Raw genomic sequence first — 22491 nt, forward strand, 5'->3', positions numbered from 1 at the left:
ATAGAAAATTTTGTTTAATGCTAGGGCCCAAGAGGACAACAAGGTGATGCTGGCCCTATAGGAGAAATGGGTTTTGAGGTGAGTTTTTTATGCTTTGTCTTTATTTATTTATAATAAACTCCAACAAAAACTAAAGCCACAGAATGTACCTTAATAATGTATCGAAAATCTATATCTGTGTACCTACAGTGAATTTGAACATCATGTGTAATTAAGATATTCTCCATGGCTTACGGCTGTTGCAATAATTTGAAAGAAAAAAAGGACGTCATGATGCCAGTGGATTCTTTATCTTCACCAGGAAGGAAAATGGTGCCTTTATTGAATAGCGCTTTTCCACAAGCAACACCATTCCCTTTGCAATTAGTCAGTTTACAACTATCCAGGGCAAGGGCTGGAAGGGACCTCAAAGAGGTCATCTAGTCCATTCCCCCCCACGGAGGCATGATCAAGTATACCTACACCCTCAGTGACAGATGTTTGTCTAACCTGTTCTTTAAAACCTCCAATATTACAGGGATGCCACATACTCCATTGGTAACCTGTTCCAAGTGCCTAACTACCCTTATAGTTAGAAAGCTTTTCAGAGTATCTAAAATAAATGGCTCTCACTGCAGATTAAGCTCATTACTTCTTGTCCAACCTTCAGGGGACGTGGAGAACAATTGATCACCATCCTCATTATATCAGCCCTTAGCATACTTGAAGACAGTCATCTTTTCTCTATTCTAAACATGTCCAGGTTTTTTAACCTTCCCTCATAGGTCAGGTTTTCTAAACCTTTTATTATTTTTGTTACTGTCCCTCTAGCCTCTCTCAAATTGTACGTCATAAAATGTGGTGCCTGAAACTGAGCACAACACTCCAGCTGAGGCCTGACTAGTGCTAAGTCCAATTATCTCCTGTGTCTTACATATCATATCCCTGTTAATACACCCCAGAAAGATACAGCTGTTCACATTATTGGCTCATCAATTTGTGATCCAGTACTACAGCCTAGCCAGTTATTTCCCATTTTATATTTGTGCCTTTGATTTTTCCTTCCTAAGTGTAGTACTTTGCACTTGTCTTTATTGAATTTCATCTTGTTGATTTCAGACCAACTCTCCAATTTATCAAGGTCATATTAAATTCTAATTCTGCCCTCTAAAGTGCTTGTAACTCTCAGCTGGGTCTCTCCACAAGTTTTATAAGTATACTCTCCACTCCATTATCTAAGTCTTTAATGAAACTTAGTGACTAGTGGTGGACCCAGGACAGACCACTGTAAGACCCCCACTAGACACATCCTCCCAATTTCACAACAAACTGCTGATAATTACTCTTTTAGTAGTTATGTCCCTTGCAAGTGGTGAATGAAAAAGCAGCTGCGTGCATTTCTCTGGTTTGCTTGTGGTCCTGTTTTGGGGAGTTTGTTTTTGTTTTATTTTATTTAATACGTCTTTGAAAGAAACACGAGAGTAGCTATTAACCACATGTGCAGTGGAGTAGCTGAGTGAGCTCATTCATAACTAATTACATTTGGCTCATTAAGAAGAACCGCAGTCCCTCAATCCCACATAACTATGCCCTTGTGATCTGTATTGTCATTACTATTAAAATTTAAACTCTGAAAGAAACAATCAGGGGCCAATAACTCTTTGTAGGATATGAACCTACACATAGATCCTCCTAGGCATGCATTTGGCTAGTAGTCTAAAAATCGTTGTAAGTCAGGGTCTGGGAACAGGGTTGCAAAATGCAGAGTTGTGCTCATATTACGTTTCATTATGAAAGATACAGGAGTAAAGGTTCTGTTGAGTCTGTGGTGCATTCCTGAATCTCCCACCACACTACATTCTCTCTTAGTACAGTATGTCTCAGGTCAAGCCAAAGAACGCAACTTGCTTTTGTTTTTCAGTCATGTGGCTCTCCTAGTGCATCACTGGTTTTTGTGCTTGGATATTTACTGGTTTTTTTGGATAGTTGTGAAACCATTCTTGGTGATAATGTGTAACAGTAACTTCTGTACCATATAGGGACCTCCTGGCCCTGAGGGGGAGCCTGGCCTGCAAGGAGAACCAGGTGCAAAGGTAGATAATGGAATTGTTTTCTTCTGTGTTGCATAAATTCTTCACTGAATTAAGTAAAAGCAAATCAAGTCTTTGTTGTTGATTTAGCTTGTTAGACAATTAAGCAATAATAAAGAAAATGTCAAAAAATACCCATCATCCTCAGTAAGCCTCATCCTCATTAGAGATATTGTTCCTAGCAGTTTAATAGTTTAATTTTCATATTGCATATTCCAGGGAGACACTGGACCTGCTGGTAACGCTGGAGAAACAGGAGAACAAGGTTTAAGGGTGAGTGAAGAATGTGATTCTATTTCCAAAAAGGAGAATGTTTTGAATTTCAGAAATGCAAAGTCGAAAGACTTTTATGTGGGAGAGAAATTAAATAAGATGTCTCTTTGATACATTTAAAATAATATTTGTATTGTAACAGGTTAAATTAAAAAGATCATAAATTATAATACTAAAATATGTGTGGGTGGGTATAGTTTGTGGAAATCACAGTAAGGTTAAGTGCATGATTTTCTCTAAGCATTTTAATTAAAATGTGTATAGATTGAATTTTTTAAAATATATCCATGTAGTATCTGATGTCACTGAAAGTGATGTGGTCTGAGCACAGGACTGGGAGCCAAGAACTCCTGAGTTCTAAGCCCAGCTCTGATTTTGACACACTTGCCATGTCACTTAGCTTCTTTGTGCCTCAGATTCCCCATCAGTTTACTAACTTTTGAGGGTGTTGAATGTTTGTAAAAATTCTTTGAAGATGATAATGAGTAAATGGATGCTAAGTATTATTACTACTTTTAGATAGCTACATAACATACATAGATACACACAGAGAGAGGCATACAGTGAAACATACAATGTCAATCCAAAGAAAAATAATTTTGTTGAAAAGGAAAAACAACAATTTATAATGCAGTGTTAAACTTTGGACAGTCCAAATACAGTGTCTGAGTTGGGTCTGATGTGGGAGAAGGAGCAATTTTAAGAATGAACCAATTGTGAGAACTATTTAGTTATTTTTTAATATTTTTAAATTTTCTAACAAGTGCAAAGTGTTTTATTTTTATCTGTTAAGGAATTATTGCTTTTTTTTTTTTTGCCTTCCTTTTTGTCTTTTGAGTGTAGAACCACTTTGTCTAGCCTTGTTTTTCCATTTTGAGTTAGTTTCTAGTGGCTAGTGACTTGTCTCTGCATGTGCAATACATTTTCATTTAGATTAGGGTAGGTTTTTGTGTCTGTTAACCCTGTTCTTCCCAGGCCTCGGCCCTCTTTCTTTGTTTTGTTGATCCTTGGGACTTTTCAAGAAAAGTGGTGAAGTTATAGAGAGTTCTGTGATACAGTTTGTGATAGATTTTCTCTAGAAAGATTTTGACAAGAATATAAATCAGTAACTTCAACTTTAGAATATAATTGTAATTTCCATCAATTCATCAACACCTCCTTTTCTTCCTTTACAGAATTCCAATTGAAGTAGGTTCCAAGATTCTGCTGATCCTTAGAGAAGAGTAAACTCAGCATTAAAAAGTCAATACTTACCACATCACTGTATTTGAGATACCACAACATTATTTCCTATGGTTCAGTGCAACTGCAATTTGCTATGAAGTGAAAGTTATGGGTGCTCAGCCTGTCTCAGGATCAGGCCCTTATAAAGGCAAATATTGCGGAATCTAAAATGCCCTGGTGTTGTAACTATTGATAAGTGATGATTTTTTCATGGCCAGTGTTAGTCTTGAGATATATAACTGAGTCACTAAATATATAATTCTATAGTTACACAAATGTAGACTGGAATTTCAGCAGAATAGAGATATACTTTCTGGGTTATAATAATTATGTGTTATGCATGCTGAAACTTCTCTGTATCAATGTCCAAAGCTACAATGCTGGATGGATGCTATATTGCCTTTAATTGTTGTACACCTTACTGCATTTCAGATTTACAGGCCTTTACGTTTTTCTCCAATTGAATTAGTTGTAACCACTCAAGAAAGAGCTCTTGGAGTCACTATGGATAGTTCTCTGAAAACATCTGCTCAATGTGCAGTGGCAGTTAAAAAAGCACATTAGGAACCACTAGCAAAGGGATAGATAGTAAGACAGAAAATATTATAAAGGCACTATATAAATCTGGTATGCTCACACCTGGAATACTGCATGCAGTTCTGGTTGCCCCATCTCAAAAAAGGTTGTTAAAATTTGAAAAAGTGCAGAGAAGAGCAACAAAAATTATTAGAAATATTGAACAGCTTCCATATGAGGAAAGAGAAAAAAGACTGGGACTGTGCAGCTTAGAAAAGACATGACTAAGGGGGGATATGATAGGTCTATAAAATTATGAATGGTGCGGAAAAGGTAAATAAGGAAGTGTTAGTTAACCCTTTACATAACACAAGAACTCGGGGGTCAACCAATGAAAATAATAGGCGATGGGTTTAAAACAAACATAAAGGAAGTTCTTCACACAATACACAGTCAACCTGTGGAACTCCTTACCAGGGGATGTTGTGAAGGCCAAATATATAACTGGATTCAAAAAATAATTAGATAAGTTCATGGAGCATAGGTCCATCAGTGGCTATTAGCCAAGATGGTGAGGGATGCGACCCCATGATCTGGGTATCCCTATGTCTCTGACTGCCAGAAACTGGGACAGGATGACAGGATGGATCACTTGGTAATTGCCCTGCTCAGTGAATTCCTTCTGAAGTATCTGGTACCTGCCACTGCCGAAAGACAGGATACTGGGTTTGATGGATCATTGGTCTGACCCAGTATGGCCATTCTTATGCTTTAATGAAGACCAAAAAAAACCCCAACAATCCCAGCAACAAAATTTGTCTAAAAAATAATCTGTTGATTTCAGTTACAGTACTGGAAAGTGCATGTAATGCTAAACAGCACAAGTTCTTCACAGGCATCTCTGTCCCAGTAAAGAGAGCTCCTTCAGAGATTTATGAAGTGTCAGTAACTTTGTTTTATTTTTCCTCAAAATTAGGGTGAACCAGGAGCTCCAGGAGAAGATGGTGTTCCAGGGAAAGATGGCTCAAAGGTAGTCTTAATTTTTTATAGCAGATGTGAAATATTCCTGGTTTTACTTACCTATTTAAGAACTTAAGTCAAGTTTTTCTTATCTGTATTTCACAAACCCAGGGGTGTAATTAATGTAAAACAACTGAAGATTGTAAAAGCTATTGCCTTACTATTTATGGACCCAATTGCTCCTTCTAGGAATAGGTCCATACTGAGTTATTGCAAAGTTGCACCACGCCAGTAAGAAATCTGGGAGGGGTCACTCAGGGAGGCACAATGCTTCCTGCCAAAACCCAGCACTTGGGGGAGCACAGTGACTTTGACCCTTTAGAGGGTGCGACATATGCTTCTTTTCATAGCCAGCCAAAAGGTGACCAAGTGCTAAGCCACTCGCAGTCCTTACTTTCAAATGAGTACAAGATCTGAGACTGTACATGGCCCCTATGGAAGGTTCACGAAGGAAGGATGATTTTGTGAGGCCTCCAAAGCAGTTTGGTTTTTTGGGGGGTTTTTTGGGGTGGTTTTTTTGCTTGCGTCCTGTACTCAGGCAAAAATCTAGCATTATGAGGGCAATTTGAACTGGATAAAAAGCATTTCACACTAACTGAGGGCCTGATCCAAAACTTACTGGAAGTCAGTGGAAAGACCCCATCACCTTTATATCAGGGCCAAAGGTAAGCAGAGTAGATTCAGTGAATTCTTAGGTAACATATTGTTCAATATAACAGTTTAATTCTTTTTAAACTTGATTTATTCTTCTGCTATATTTTAGGGGATACCTGGAGACCAAGGACTTCCTGGAGAGGATGGCGAAAAAGGAGAGACTGGAATTCTAGGAATTCCAGGCCCCTCTGGTGAATCAGGCAGAATGGGTATTCCAGTAAGTATTTTGAGATTTAACTTTCAACCAAGCTGAGTGTTACTTATTACAAAAAGAAACACCTCCTTTGAATGAACTCGCCACTTCCATATCGTGCAATGTAACTTTTCATGGCTTGATGCATGGATAAGAAGAGAACCATGTTGGCCATTTCTTAAAGATGGAACCTTTTACCAGATTTTAGACTCCTCACTGTCACTCCCTTATGCCTGGAACAATCATCGGGACCCTGTGCAACATATAATTTAAAGTCTCCTACTTCAAACCCCTCCTGACAAGTTACATACATAGCAATAAACCTTATGTCATGATCTTTCATGCTGTACACATTGTCCTCCTACTCCCCCTACCTGCATCCTTATTGTCATTCTTTGATGTATAATGTTTTATTGTCTAGATTTCTCCTTGAGACAGAAAGGTGCCATTTTTGGTCTGTAAAGCACCTAGTGGTGAATAAATAAAAACAATCTGCAACCTTTTTAAAGCTGAGGCTTCAGGCCTTAGAGCGTAACCAGGTTTTAGCTTCAAGTCCTTTTATAACAATGATTCGTAAGCCTTAAAACTAAAAAAAATAAGTTCTGCAAAAGATTTTAGCGCTTGTAAAGAGCGGCAGCTTGTAGGGTGAAAGGTGCTCTCTTAATCTACAAAACAGTTGCCCCACAGACACTAGCAAGTGTCCTCTGTGCTGTCTCAGCTATCTGCCTCAACCTTATCTTTGAAGAACCACCTGTAGAAATGACAAGCCAGTTCAGCCGCCATCCCCAACCAACATTTAGCTTCTCTGCTGAGAATATCAATAGTGCCACTTGGTACCAATCACCGCGTGGGCACCTGCATTCACTAGGAGTTAGAGTGAGAGCAGTAATTCATTTGAGAGAAACCACTGAAAAGCTATCTATCAGATGAAAAGAACTACTAGGCTGTGCTGAACAACTGACCTAAAAGTGGGAAGCTTTTTAGATGAGCTCCCCTGAGCTGAATTTCTGTTAAATCGCTTTCCCCAGATTCTGCTTAACTGAGGGAAGGAAGGCAATTTCAAAGTAACGCTACAAAAAGTATTGTATTTAGAGTTTATATAGACAGTCCTGCATGGACAAGGGACTTAATATTCTTATTCACAGGGCCCCGCATATATTAGAGAGAAGGCCTCAGCCATCCTTTCCTTCTGCCTGCTGTTACATTCCCCTTCCCTCAGAGGGGAAGTACACAAATAACACTTATCTTGAGTCCATCTGATCAAATGAAAGCTACAATTTATTCTGCGACTCGCTCATTTACATCATTAGTTGCTGCTGTCAGCAGAATCATTTATCAATGTCACCACTTTGAAAACAGTTGACGTTTGGTTTGACTGAGTGTACTGAGGTATCTGTGAACTGACTTCACTGATCTTTGCAGTAAACTGACAGTTGGCTTGCAACAGTTGAAGATGAGTAATAAGTTGATCGTGGTTGAAACTGGAAATTGGAATCATGCACCTGCATTTGGGGTGGTTCTGAGAGTTTCAAGATTCTGAATAATTCTGTAGTCTTTCTATTCAAATCTTGATTGAATACTGGACATTGTAAAATCAATTACTTAGAAGCAAAAGGTATTTATAAAATTCCTTTGCTGAATTTGGGTAGCTGGGTTCACCTGTCCCTATTTGCATTTTCTTGAGAACTTTTCTCTTCTAAGGAAGCTCAGGCATTCTGACAATCCTCAACTTTAAACTCTGCTGGTGGACTTCTGCAAACACTGATTATTCTTGCTTCCTTAAAGAACCAGTCTCACAAACTGAGAAAGGAGCTTATTATATTTTTTTACCCCACTATAAAGTCCCCTAAGATATGCAGTCCCAGTGAGTCAAATGCTTTAAGATTTTATGGAAGGCATTAGGTGAAACACTGAAATCACTATTGGAACAAGCTTCTTATACAGTTCAAGAATAAAAAGTATAGAGTTAACTTGAACCCTTGGCATGGTCAGGGATGTTGGAGGCAGGAAGAGAGGCAGCACCACAGGGAGCATCCCCAGAGAGAATTAAAGTTGATTGTTATGACCAGGATATGGACGGTCTGACCTACTGGTCAAAGCAAGAGTCAGGTCGGGTCAGACACCAGAAGGTCAGAGTCCAAGACAGCCCAGAGGACAAACCGAGAGTCGAATGTCAGGAAGCAGGCAGAATCAAGTTACCAGGAGATCAGAAGCAAGAGATAAACTTGAGATCGAACCACGGATCAATAACCAGAGTCAAGCCGCAAGAGCGGAAAGCATAAGGCACGCAGTCCAGGGCAAGATGGATCCCAGCATGGACAACTTCCTGTTTTTGTGTGGGACTGTGTACCAATCAGGGCCCCCAGCGTTCTGCCAATCAGCTCCCAGGACCGGGTCCTCTGTCTGAGGTCAGCTCCTGTTCTGGCAATAGTTAGCAGGTTTCTGGGTGGCAAGTTGGAACCTTTTAGCTCCAAAGAACTCTGTGGGCTAGCATTCAAGACCCATGGTCCCTGACACTGACAGTTGATTCTCATGTTTTTAGTTTTCTCTTTGTTGATTTTCAGCCCTACTAACTTTGCATAAGTCTGGAGATCAGAAGTGCCTTGCTGGACATTTTCTTCTTGCTACAAACATTTGAAGAACTCAGAACACTTTGAATGCTTTATATTTGCACTACTTGATATACTGGAATAGTAAAAAAACAGCCCAGCTTCAGCATATCTTTATTTTATAAAATTATATTTTTATACAGCAAACATCATCAGCAAAGTCTTATTGAGCCTCACAAAACGAGATTAATCAGGTTGTTGGCTGCTTGTGAGCTGAAGCTTTTTCAGGTTTCTGCTCCTTCACATTTCAAAGAACATTATAGTACACTGTTTTCCTTCTTCCTTAAACTTCTCAAAGTTTGAGAGTCTTTGGACCCTGGCTTTTCATTTGGCCTCATTATAGACATATAGACAAGCCCCTAAATTCAGATCTAGACCAGGAAATGAATTTCCTTAAAATTCAACGATGTTTTAACCAAGAGTTTTGTTTTGGGGCCATGTCTAAACATAGAGGAGGATTATAAGCAGGAGATGAACAACATAGAGGGGTTTAATCTGCATTGATCCTGGATTCATCAAAATGTCTCCTGCTCCTCCAGAAAAAGAAACCCTATTCCTCATCTCTTCCCACCTCCCCCCCTCCCAAAAGTCAGCATCAACTTTTGAGCACCCTGGCTCATTTGAAATCATAACACTCCCAGTGATAGCCTGGCACCCCTCCCCTTTTGTTTTGGTCATATTCTGGTGTAACCTGAATAGCAGGGGCATCATGGACTTAATATTCATCTCCTGCTCAGTGGATCTTGCACCTAGTGGTTGGCAGCAATGAGCTGTGGACCATGTTGCCTGCTGCTTGGCTAGGCCTCAAATCCACAGTGAACTTTGTATGGGCCTTATTGTTCTCACTAGGGCTCCTTCTACAGCAGGAACCTTGGGATCCACAGTCAGTCTTCCCCTGCTTGCATATCATACTTCCTCAGATGCAGGGTTTGACTTGAAAACAAAATGAATTTTATTCCTATATTAATATTTTCTGTTTGGCTGGTTTTGGTGCATTTTCACTAGTTTGATAAAAACGCTTTGATGCTTGCTTCCTCGTAACCCCCATTCTAATTTAAGACCAAGGTTAATAGGATTTTTCTACCTATATCTCTAATTTACAAAGTCTCACAGAGATTGTTCAGACTGGAGTACAGTTTAAACATGTTCTCAGAGCCCAACTCAACAACTGTTTCTCCCTTCATGATAAATGCACAGGGGCCTGAAGGAACACCAGGAAATCCAGGTCAAAGAGGTCGTCCAGGAAGAAAGGTAATGTTTTTTTATCTTTCCTATTTTCCTGCTTTCCTTTCTGTGTGAGACTTGAATTTCTGTTATAAAATAATTCCTCTTAATCACTTGGTGTTGCTGGATCCAGTTGCTGTGATGAGCTAGGAAACCCCAGGCATAAGAGGAATCAAGTCCCTTTCTATTTCATCTCACACTCTGTCCTGAAGTTGGGCAAAGAATTTTCTGTCACTAGCCACAGCAATGGGACCTGTAGTAGGTAGGTATGGTCCCAAACCAGAACACCAGATCCAACTCCCTTACAGCTCAGGGGAAGTTTGCATCAAGATGTGTCTCCGGATTTTGCAGGATGAGCCCATCTCTTGTAGTAGCATAAAATGTTAAGTTTGGCTAATATAGAAATAACTAGCAAACCATTATATTTAGTGTAATGCTCCTCACTGCAGAATCCTAGAGTTTCAGATTTTAAAACTACAGTTAAAAGTAAATTATGTGTTTAAAAATAATATTCTTACTAAATAATACTAAACGATACTCTTTTGCTGAGGTATAAACTGCTATTTAAATGTAAGGTAAATGTCTTCTTAATTCTTTTCATAAAATAACACCAACAGGGGGAAAAGGGGCAGGTAGGACCCCCAGGAGAGATTGGAGCCACAGGTGACCCTGGCCAACCTGGAGAATTTGGTCCTAAAGGCTCAAGAGGAACTAGAGGCCCATTGGTTAGTACAATATATGCTTTTTTATGCAGTTGTGTATTTACAGTTTGGAGGCATGGAGTCTCATAGAAGGGAAGAGACAGGTCTTGCTTGTAGTGAATTTAAAAGGTCATTTTTATTGCAGCTGCTGGACACAGATAGACCCTGCATTTCTCTCTGTCTGATTTGTTCCTAGAATGGCTAATGCAATCTACACCATCTCTTGTCATCACACAAGGTTACCCTGAATCCTGGCCTACACTAAGCAGTTCAGGAATTATCTGCCGAGCATATTAAAGAAGGATGTTTATAACTGACCACCTTAAACATTTTAAACCAAAGGTCATATAACATACAACCAAAAATATTATCCGTGGGGGGGAATGTTTTCTAGCTTTGAACACAGTTTATTCTCAGATACTCCACAAATATAGTCCATTCCTTGTAAGTGGGATTTTCTGACACAAGCACCAGTGTATCTGTGATCAGAATCATAGTCTAAAATCATATTTTTAAATTCACCCCCTATTCTGAAATGTCTTTGCACAAGAATACAATGTGAGCCTGATCCAAAGTGATTGAAATCCATACGTATCTTTCCATCGTCTTCAATGGGCTTTGGATAAGGCCCTGTTTGCACAAATTTCTTGCATTCCCTGTAATGCCTCAGTAATGGTATTCATGCCAGCGTATGCAGCCTCTGTACAAAGAAGAAACCATTACTCTAGTGTCCAGCAATTAGATAACCCACAGCAAGATTCCCATAAACCTGACCATTCTAGTAAGTGACAGACCCACTTCTGCTTCCATTGAATGGCAAGGCTTCTGGGATCAGGCCTGTTATTTGTGATGTTACCAGGCTCCTGCACATACAAGGAATGAGACACAAATATATAATGGCCAGTCTTTTCAAACCTAAGTGCCCAAAATAAAGTGCCTACATCCATACGAAAGCACCTAAAGGAAAGTGGCCTGATTTCAAAGGTGCAGAGCACTTGCAGCTCCCTTTGATTTCCATAGGATTTGAGAGTGCTCAGTCACTTTCCTTTCGGTGCCTAAATAAAGATTTAGGGGCCTACCATTAGACACCCAGGTTTGAAAATGTTTGACCATAGATTTCCACTGTACACAGAAAACAATGTTGTACACAGCATTGTTTACCAAATTAAGGTGGAAAGAACAGGGAATAAATTTGATTTTCAAGTGAAGTATTTTAAACAATGAAAAAAATAATAACAAACTCTACACACTTTAAAAAGTAGTTGACAGAATCCCAAGTGTATCCATTCATTTCCTTATAACTGATTATTCTGTTTAACAGGGACATTTAGGAATAATGGGACCTGAAGGAGAGCCAGGAATACCAGGTTACATGGTGAGCTTATTACCAAATTAATGTATGTGTGCATGTAGATATATGTAGAGATATATATCTATATATGATATATAATTTTGTGATTACAATATATTTTGAACAATCTCTCATATAATTGGAGTTCAGCCATATAAAGAATGTGTAAATATCCAGCTAGGTGACAGACACACCAGATATTTTTACATGAAAACTAAATTTTAATTAAAAAGTTTAGTCTTTATGGATAGAGTTTAAATAATGGAAAATAAAGTTTCACTGGCAATCATTTCTTATGCAACTGAGGCCCAATCTTGAAACCCTGGCTCTTGACCACTGCACCCATAATAACGACTAGTAGATGCAAAGTGTGTATGGATTCCTGCTGTCTTTATTATTTTTTTATTATTTATTATTGGCTTCAAATATTAATTGCAAACTAAAGCCCTGATCCTGCATTAAGAATCACTCTTCGCCCCCTTCGCCTGGTCAGAGCCCCACTGAAGTCCATGTGCCTCTGTGTGTCTACCTGCATGCAACAAATTGCCAGACTGGACCCATGATTTGTTCAATGATTTATTCAATGTACTTACCATATTGCAGAAAATACTAATGTAAGTGATATACAACAATCTGTATTTAGTTGGTTGGGGTTTTTTTAGGGTCACCAGGGTCAGCCAGGATCACCCGGTCCTCCAGGACCCAAAGGAGAGAAGGTAGGAAAACTGCTTTTTGTCGTTTACAATCCCAGTAATTGTAAAGGGTGGAAATGTTGCTGCACATTCATAGATTATCAAAGCATTTCTCAAAAGCCAGTTTTCACAGCCTTCGTTTTTCCAAAAACAACAAAGGGGAAAAGAATGACACCACTGCTGTTGTGATGCAATGTGAGCAAAAATGTAAACCCGGGGAAACAAATTATAGGAAGATAAAGTTAAGAATTAGAATGATAAAATGTTTCACGTTCTAAAACATAAGATCCTAGTTCTGCAATCACTTTCTGTATTACCAGACAGCACCATTGACTTTCTTGGGTCTGCTCACATTAGTAAGGAACATGGATCCAGCAAAGTACTTAACTTTGTGCTTATCTTTAAGCATGTGGGAATTTCCATTGAGTTCATTTTAAAGTCAAATACATGCTTAAGTGCTTTGATGGATCAGGGCCTATGCTTGGTGGAAAGTGTTTGCAGGATCAGGATCCAATGTTATAGATTCACTGTGATTCTTTTAGGCCCAATCCTGCAGGCAGACCCTTATGCTCACTGAAGTCAACGGGGTTTCAGATAGGTACATGGATCCACCCATGCAGATCAGCTTGTAGGATCAAGGCTTTGAAGAGTAACATATTAGGACCAGATTTTCAAAGGTGTTTAGGCTTCTAAATATGCCAGTGGATGTCTGATGAGATTAGAAGCACCTAAGCAGGTTGGCCTCTAAGAATCATGAAGTTGATGAGAGTTAGGTGGCTAACCTGCTTAGGCGCTATTGAAAATCCTTCAAGGCACCTATCTGCATCTGTGGATGCTTAAACACCTTTGAAAATCTGGCCCTTAGTCTTTAAGGGAAACGTTATCATGGAGCAGATAGGTGTTTTATCTGTTGGTGTGGGTAGCAATATCACATTTAAAACATCATAAAATTAACCTATAAAATCATTATGCTGCTCAGTCTGATTAACGGTGTTTCCTCTACATCTATTGGATTAGGAATAGTTAGCCTTTTTTTTAACACTGGCAGGAATGTCCTTTTTTCACTGCCCATTAGCTAAAATGGGACTTTGCTCAGATTTCTTTTTTGGAAAGAGAGAAAGTATGTAATTTTTCAGCCCAAAATGTGAATATTTTTGAAAGAGAGGTGTATATAGAATAGAATAATAGAAACTGTACTGCAGCCTTAATTATAGCAGTCACTACCACCAATTGGTATAAATCCATATATAATCCATATTGGCATGCATTTGCACTGTATGAAATGTTTATTGCTGTTTCATATTGAAGACAAAGTCAGGTTGTATTGCATAGTAAAGAAACACTTGAATAACTAGATTTTCATTACCAGGAATAAATATTTTAATTAATTATTTTCCTTTTAGGGTTATCCAGGTGAAGACAACACAGTACTGGGACCTCCTGGGCCCATAGGTGAACCAGTAGGTCTTTCTTTCTCAAAAAAATTATATTAGTGATTCAAGTTGAGAGGCAATAAATAGTGTTTCCATGAGTTATACAGTTGCCTTAGAAGTCTAGGGTCACTTTGTCATACAAAGGTGTGTTAACCGGTGTCATTAGAAACAAAACTGAAAACATTGTTTTACTGTAACAAGTGACTGTTCATAAATGGCACCTTTTTACTCAGCAGATCTGCACGCCGTGTTAAGTTATCTGAATGAGATTACTTTTCATTTAGAGCAACATGTCAGAGAACAGAATTTATCCTCTGTATTTATTCCAAATAGTTATCTGCTTGTTTCAGTGACCAAAAATAAGTGTCTTTTCATTCCTGTTAGCACTGCAAAATGAATGCAATTGTGAGAGGGTTAGCTGCTATGATTATTCGTTTATTAAAATGGTATGAGTGCTATCTACAACTATATGCATCAATAAGGAGCATGCCAAATAAAACTCTCCCATAACCTTAAGTATTTTTTTAATTCCAGCTTCTGCCCTCAGTTAACTTATGCAGTCCACTTGGATTCAGATTCTCCCCTTATTATTTATACCCCGGCTATCCCAAAAAGCAGTATTTGAAGGCAATGGAATGAGATGTAAATGAAGACAAAATTTGGACCTTCAAAGGGAACTGAGTTAACAGTTCTCATGAAGATGCATGAGAAGGAAAAGAACCTAATTCACTCACCCATAGCTGTGTTGGTTCTGCAGTGCTAACTGGAGCAAAAGTTATATGCAGAGGCATTCCAATCCATGTGGATTTCCAGTGGGAAGCATGCCACATGGCTGCTTCATGAGGCCCAATGGAAACACAGAATAGAGGAGTGGCAATGGATGGGCATGCCTCAATCCTATGCATGCCTTGGAGCTGAGCTCCACAGCAACTGTCTCTGAAGAAACATTCGTGCGCAGGAGAGAAGTAGGAGCATGGCCTCAGATAGCTTGGTGATGGGCATATAATAGAGATGGCCAGTGGGTCAGTTTCTAAACTTTGAAGATCGACTGCCCCTGTTGATCCCCTGGTAAACTTGAAGGAAAGCAGTATTTGCTTTCTTTGCATGCTTTTATTTCAGATACTGGAAAAAATGCTGTGCTCTATTAAAAGCTCCATCCAGTTAGATGCTGAGTGCCTTCTGGAAGGTGCTGAGCACCCTTACCTCCATTGGGTAAGATCTTGCATCCATCATCTTCAGTGGACGCAGGATTTGGCCCATTGAATGCAGTGAGAGTTAACGCACTTAGCCCTTTCCAAGGGGACCCATCACCTTGCAGGTTTGGAAGTTGAGACTTTTCCTAGAAGTGCAGTCAGCAAGCTGCAGCTTCTACTGCAGGTGATGAAATGCGATAATAGCAGCACCATGATTTACAGGGCCCTGCCTCTGGATTAGGTGAGAGGCTTCCCTGCCTCCCCCCATCTTCTGTACAGCTCTCATACATAAAACCTTTTCATGCGGGCTTTGCTAAGGGATTGAGGATTTCCTCTCAGAAACAGAGTTTCACTGTAGCCAGATTCATTACAAAACACATTCCACCTTTACCTAGTGATCCCTGTCACTTGGTTTCTTTACATATTAATCATGGGAATGGCATCTTCCTATAATCTTCTGCAATTTGAATTAAATGATCCCTTCAAAACAAAACAAAAGTTAGTCACATTCTGATCTCACTTACATGGGTGTAAATCTGGTGAAATTCCTTGGATGTCAACAGAATTATTCCAGATTTGCAGCTGTATGAGGTCAGAAGCTTGGACTATGATCTTCAGTTACAATAAATACATTGTAGACCATGTTGCATGCCGTACTGTAATATCTTTTTGTTTTAGAAATAGTTCATTTTTATTCCAGGGATTTAACTGATTTTCTAATCTGACAGTATGTATGTTTTTTGTAACCTCACAGCTGGCTGGTTGGTTTGTTCTGAAGGAAAAGCCCAGATTTATTGTTACTGCAGCAATATTTCAATTCAACCGTTAAACTCTGCTCTTTGGTTGTCTCTCTAGGGTCCTAGTGGTGAACATGGAGATAGAGGAGAACCTGGCGATGAGGGGTTCCAGGTAAATACCTCTTGCTTTGTTTTTCATTTGAATTTGGCATGTTAAATATCTGCTAAGTGTAAAACAGCAAAACAAGATTGCTGTTCTTTCTCTCACACACACATACACTCATACAAGTTAGCATCTTATGCTTCATCTGTATTGATTAGTTCTTAGTGTAAATTTATACTGTATCAAATAAACTAATACATTTTTGGGGAATTGCAAACACTATTATTTTGTAATTCTGATCCTAATCAATGTTTTATGCCGTCTTCCTAGAAATACATTGTAACCTCACTATAACAAACACCCATTATAATTGCTACTGTTTGTGTTGTTGTGGCATCAGGAATACAAAATGATATAGTCCCTGAAAGAAAGATTTTATCATGTAAATTATACACACAAAACGGATCACACATATAATAAAGCAGTAAACCAAATATGATCCAGTCTTGCAAGAATGCAAAAATGTTTAAACAATGTATAATTCCCTCCCGTGGTGAGTGTGGAGTAGGGATTTGTATGAAGAAAGACTCTCTAAGGGCTTGTTTCCATGAGGTGCTGAGCATCCTGAATTCCATTTAAGTCAGTGGAATTGAGGATTCTCAGGTGTCCACAGTGCAAAAAATCACCTGTAGCAGCAAGTCTCAGAGCTCAGATCAACTGACATGGGCTAGCGGGGCTCAAGCTATGGGGCTAAATACAGAAGTGTAGATGTTCCCACTCAGTCTGGAATCTGGGCTCTGAGACCCATACCTCTTGTCAGGTTTCAGAGCCCGTGCTCCAGCCTGAGAAGAAACATCTACACTGCTATTTTTAGCCCTATGGTGTGAGCCCACGTCAGTTGACCCAGGCTCTGAGACTTGCTACCCTGGTTATTTTTTGTAGTGTAGACATTACCCTCAGCTCCTCCCAGGACTGGGCTTTAGAAGAAAATGATCAACTCATCCGAGTTACCTCTGCAGTGATATGTTATGTATTCTGTTTCAGGGTCACATAGGACTTCCAGGTCTAAGAGGGGCAATTGGACAACAAGGGCCTCCGGTAAGTGTTTCAGGCAGTTAGCTGCAGTATATGTATTGTACTTCTGTATTTGTTACTGAAAAATAATTTATTTCTCTCCTACTTTAATGGGCGATTGTGTTTTGTTCTTTTCTAAAGGGTGAACCAGGTGAATTGGGAGAACAAGGATCAAAAGGAGAGAGAGGATCAGAAGTAGGTAGAAAAAATAAGAAAACTCCACTTTACTGCAATTCTTTTGTGTTTGTGGTTGTAACAACCATTATTGTCCTTAAAAGACAAAGCGAAGTTTTTAAATCACAAGACTCCTTTTAAGAACAAAGTGTGATTTACAGCTGTTGTGCTGAAAGATGACTGTAGTATTTTCTTCATGTTCTATTTTAACATAAACTCTGAGGACTTCCTGCCATTTATTGACACTCTAAGTCTTGTTAAGTCCTTACAAACACAAACCCAGTGGACCTGATTACTACCCAAAACCATATAGAGGTTGATAGTTGTCCACTTGTGTGACTTGAACGGGGTCCCCGTCAAATTAGTTACACTTCATTCATTTGTATTTCTCCTAAGAATTCCCTGTGCTTCATAAACTTTCTCTATAAAAGACATTTAGATTACAAATGAGGCCAGATTCAAGATGCCACCTGATTTTGCAGTTTGGCCCTAATTACTCAATGGATGTCTCCTTTTGCTATATTTTAATATAATATATTTATATTTCCAAATATTTTAGAAACTGTTAATGTATATTCACCTAAGATTCAACACTTCCTTTAAGGCACGACTCTGAGATGGAGCAGTGAAGTGTTTCACCACTCCAAAGCACAATGTCTTCTGAGGAGTATGCCCACTTCTACATCCCTTACCATACATGCCAAAGGCTGAGGTGGAGTGAGTTAGATTTGGGGTTACAAGGTAGAGAAAATGTCTTCACCACACCCTCCCCCAAGTCAGGAGCAGTCATTGCTCTGAGGGAAGCCTAAGGTCTACAACTTGTACACAGGTCACAAATAAGCAAGTTCCTTTCATGTTTCCTCTCTTCCATACCCACACAAGGGCCCACCCCAATCTGGCTCCTATGTGATACCTATGTGCTGTATCAGCATTGATAAGAATCAGTCAAATATAATTTTGAAATATTTAGACTGCTTTTTCCAGCTATTAGGCTTACGGTAAAAAGATGTGATACGTTTCCTGGAAATGATTGACAGTGGCACCGTGAAAATTATTGAAGGGTGTTGTTATATTGGTGTTGAGACTAAAATGATCCTGTTTCCATTTCATAGCTTATGGAAAAGAATAGCATAAAATGGAAAATTACCAAAAATTCTCAATAACCTATGATTTCAAATAAGTGCTCTTTGATAGATGAATATTTTTGCCCTGAAGTGGTGAAAAGCTTCTAAAAATGTGCTGCTGCTTCTCAAAATATTGTCCTTTTATGTCCTAAATGGAAGTCCAAACACCCAGAATTACACAGCACTGATCTGTCTGATGAAATAATCTGTAACAAAAGCCCAATCAGACTATATTGTATATGCATTCAGAATGGCTGAGCTTTAGGCTGAGGCCTGGAAGAATGGAGTATACTACAAAACAACAGCAGACTAATGACAGAGCAAGTCTTGAAAGATCAAATATAAATCCTTTCCTTTACCAATAATACTTTGTCCTCATTGTGTGCTGCAAATTGCCTGAAGTATTTTAAATTCTGCCATTGGGTGAGTTTTATTGGCTTTTAATGTTTTAGAAGGATTGCGATAAAGATGAATTGTAATATGTATTCCCATTGCAACTTAAATGGGATAAATATTAGTTATTTGTCTCAGAACTCCCACTCTCACTGCACAATCCTGCTGCCCATAAACCATTTTCTGTGGATAGGTAATAATCTGTGACACATTAGAAATGGGTAATATTGCAAAATGAACACACGTGAAAGCCTCATCTACCAGTACTAACATAAAACCTCTCCTATGCACTCAGATATATTGACTTTGACAGCGTATGCACACTGTAGGACGAAAACAGTCATCCCTCAACCCTCCTCTCCTTGTGGAAGACTTCCATTATATGAGTCAAAAAATATTCCCCAGCAAGAAATCTCCATATGCCAATTTGGAACCAATATTCAGCCTGGAACAAAATTTTACAGCCTAAAGTCTTATAAAAAAGCAGGTTAATAATAGAAACATTGACACAACCTTAGCTCCTGTGGTGTGAATAGTGCTACTATTCTAACAAGGCTAGTCACATGGAATATAAATCTTACAAGGCTAGTCACACAGTATATAAACCACTATTTTAAATTAACTCTTTTTATTTTATATGAACTCTGAAATGTTAATGAAAGCCAAACAGGATGCTTTAAAGGTATAGATTCCAATTCTAATTGGTGGAGTTTTTGTGCCATAGTTTTATTAGAAAAGTTATTAAACAATGGAACGGTATTTTGTTAATTTTCTGATATTTATACTAGTTGGATGGTATTTTTTGTATTTATCTTTGTCTTTAGCTTGTTTAAACTTTATTAGGTTGAAAATAGCTTTAATATAGTATAGTATGGTAATTCACTAGTCTTTATTTCTAGAAATTGTGTTAAAAATAATTTAGACCAGAAAACATTAAAATGTCTTTTCTACAATCTATGCTCTGGTGTTGCTTTGTGCTACTGCCTTCCACTCAAAGGTGACTGTATTTCTGAGGTGGATGAAGTGATCCCTGTGATTTATAATTGCTTTTTAAAGTTTTATATGTGCTTTGAGGTCTTCTCAAAAGTGCCTCAGACCCACTGAAAGTCAATGGGTCTTAGATGCTTTTGAAAATATTTGTTATCCTATATCTATATCAGTCAGTTAGCTAAATCCACAGATGTCTCCACATTGGGTATGCAATAATTAACTGTTTATTTAATCTTTCATGTTGTGTTTAGAGTTCAGGTAAAAGGGAATATTCACTATGGCAAGAGTTCTGTTTTCCAATATAGGTGTCAGCATATACAATGTGCCTGTATTTCTTATTTTGTATGCTTTGCTTTTTAAGAAGAGATGAAAATGCTATAGAAAAATATACTTTGTTACACTGATATTGTCTGATAGTGCAGAGTTAGCTAAAGATCTGGAATATCCTGATTAGCTCTAGTATTGTTGAAATGACCTGAAATTGTACAGTATATTAAAGAACGGGGGAAATTGTGGACAACCACATTATGAAATCTTTGTTCAGATCCTTGAAAATATCAATCTTTTAGGGCCTGATCTGAAGCCCTAGTGATCCAAAGTGATGAAAAGACTCTCATCAGTGAGAAACAAATCTAGGCTTCTTTTAGGTCTTTTGTTTGACCAAGTTTATCAGTTCACAAATGTTTAAAATATCTAGGGGCCCACTGGAAAAAAAGGAATGACTGGTCAAGCTGGGAAACCTGGAATTCCTGTAAGTAACAAGATTCTACCATCTACGTTCTGTTTATAAAACAGATAAATACAAATGATGATGCATATAAAAATCAAAATTATTCAGTGCCTTTGGTAGCATAAAGCCTGATTCCCATTTACCCTAAGATAATTTTGCCAATCTAAATGGGACTCAGAATGGGTCTAACTATAATTTATGACCACTTTAAGGTCTCTTTATGCTGGCCAGAAGTGTAAAGTGTTCTTAGGGTAAATGAGAATCAGGCTCATAAACTGTGATGAAACACAAAATGATATTAAATGATACTGAAAAGGAATTCTCTCTGTTAATCAGCACATTGGAATGAGGTGCAATTAGTGAATTATATCCTGCGGCTGCTTCCCATTTGCAAAGTTATAACTACATTCTTTGTCTGTAGAGTTTACACAGCCCATACAGTTCTTATCGCATTAACAGGGACCACCCTGAAGTTAACTGCATTTGTTCTCCCCCTACACACACACTCATTGGCCCTTGTAAATTCTCCTTTTTTGATTGGGTACTGCCTTCAGAACTCTCCATCCATATGCCCATGACAAATATGGCTGCCTCCGTTTCTGATTTTTCCCCACCTTTGTCACTCCATCAGACCCCAGATATTAAATACACTTTTATTAAAAAGCAGTTTACTCCTTTTTAGAGGAACTAATCCTTCCCATTCTCCACAAGGGCCAAGTAGAAGAGGGAACCAGTGGATGTTTTATAAATATTACCCAGTATACATTGCAACAAGGCTATTTCTGAGTCAACTAATAAATACCACCACACAAGCACATGCTGTCAATAACTTTTACTAGCTTCACATACTAGCATTTCTGGTAAATAAGAAGTACAGCTGCCTCACAGAAGCCTGTCAACAAACTGCACATCCTGTGCAGAGTGGATGAGCCAGTATTTTATTGCATAAGTGAAGTTATATAGCAATCATAGGAGTTTAGTTATACCCTCTAGAGTCCAGAACAGATACATATGTAGAAAAGTACCAGTAGTGCAGAACAAAGAGAACATGAGGAAAGGCAGGAAAAAAGAAAGAGAAGCAGGGAAGAGAGGAACAATGGGAGGAACCTTCTGGGGAATTTCAAAGCCCATCTCAGGCTCATTACTAGAGGCAAATTTCTTGTACCACTAAAAATTAGAGCCAAGATTTACATGACAAATATTTTACATATTTATATAGCTGTTTAAAACACATTTTTGGATGAGGCATAGTGATCTAGTTGGAGGGGATATTTTGTATTTCTGGTGCATGCATTCACTTGGAGATAGTTACATGAGTTCAAAGTCTCTTCTGCTAGCATAATTGCATTTTAAAGGTAAATCAGCATGTTGAAAAACTTACTTTGATGCAGATGACATGATAGCAGTCAATGAAAGCTTAACCAAGGATTAGCAGGATAAGTGCTGCTTAATGAGAAGTTCTCATGTGGTTTTGATACAGATATGTTTCAATGATGTAATTTCTCAATTAGAGAATAGCACCAAACATTTTCAGCAGTGACCTCTGACTTCTGGAGCCTTGACTGTTGGACACCCAACCTGAGATATCTTGGGCCTCATGTGCAGAACAGCCACCACTTTAGCTGAAGTCACGGGGAGCTCAGGGGCCAGCCCCAAGGCATCTCAGTTTGTCCATCTGGCCACTTTTGAAAATGTTGATCTAGGTCACTGAGACTATTAATTATATTATATTATGTTATGTTATATTATATTATATTATATTATATTATATTATAGGGCCTAGGAACTATTGTTTTGAAATCTTTGTTCCATGACTATAGACACTGTTCATGAATATCAATAGATTCATATTCTATTTAAATTTGTTTCAAGGGAAAACTGGGCCCACAGGGGCAGAAAGGTGCCTCTGGATACCCTGGACCAGAAGGCATTCCTGGGCATCCTGGAAAGCCTGGGTTACCTGGGAAGCCTGGCTTTCCTGTGAGTAACATATACATTACCTTTTTCTATATTC

General features: G+C 38.6%; 1 protein-coding gene across 1 annotated transcript in view; it reads left to right on the forward strand.

The window, feature by feature from the left end:
- COL24A1 (collagen type XXIV alpha 1 chain) overlaps positions 1–22491 on the forward strand; it is a 200445-nt gene that overhangs the window by 154973 nt on the left and 22981 nt on the right. Inside the window, exons 33-47 of the mRNA XM_067538541.1 lie at positions 25–78; positions 2019–2072; positions 2289–2342; positions 5059–5112; positions 5866–5973; positions 9756–9809; positions 10400–10507; positions 11805–11858; positions 12497–12550; positions 13930–13986; positions 16008–16061; positions 17037–17090; positions 17208–17261; positions 20445–20498; positions 22350–22457. Of these exons, the coding sequence (XP_067394642.1) occupies positions 25–78; positions 2019–2072; positions 2289–2342; positions 5059–5112; positions 5866–5973; positions 9756–9809; positions 10400–10507; positions 11805–11858; positions 12497–12550; positions 13930–13986; positions 16008–16061; positions 17037–17090; positions 17208–17261; positions 20445–20498; positions 22350–22457 (975 nt within the window). The remainder of the gene's footprint in view (positions 1–24; positions 79–2018; positions 2073–2288; positions 2343–5058; positions 5113–5865; positions 5974–9755; positions 9810–10399; positions 10508–11804; positions 11859–12496; positions 12551–13929; positions 13987–16007; positions 16062–17036; positions 17091–17207; positions 17262–20444; positions 20499–22349; positions 22458–22491) is intronic.

The sequence above is a fragment of the Emydura macquarii genome, unplaced genomic scaffold (genome assembly GCF_026122565.2).
Source record: "Emydura macquarii macquarii isolate MOO-44397 ecotype Brisbane River unplaced genomic scaffold, CSIRO-AGI_Emac_v2 contig_480, whole genome shotgun sequence".
Lineage (NCBI taxonomy): Eukaryota > Metazoa > Chordata > Testudines > Chelidae > Emydura > Emydura macquarii.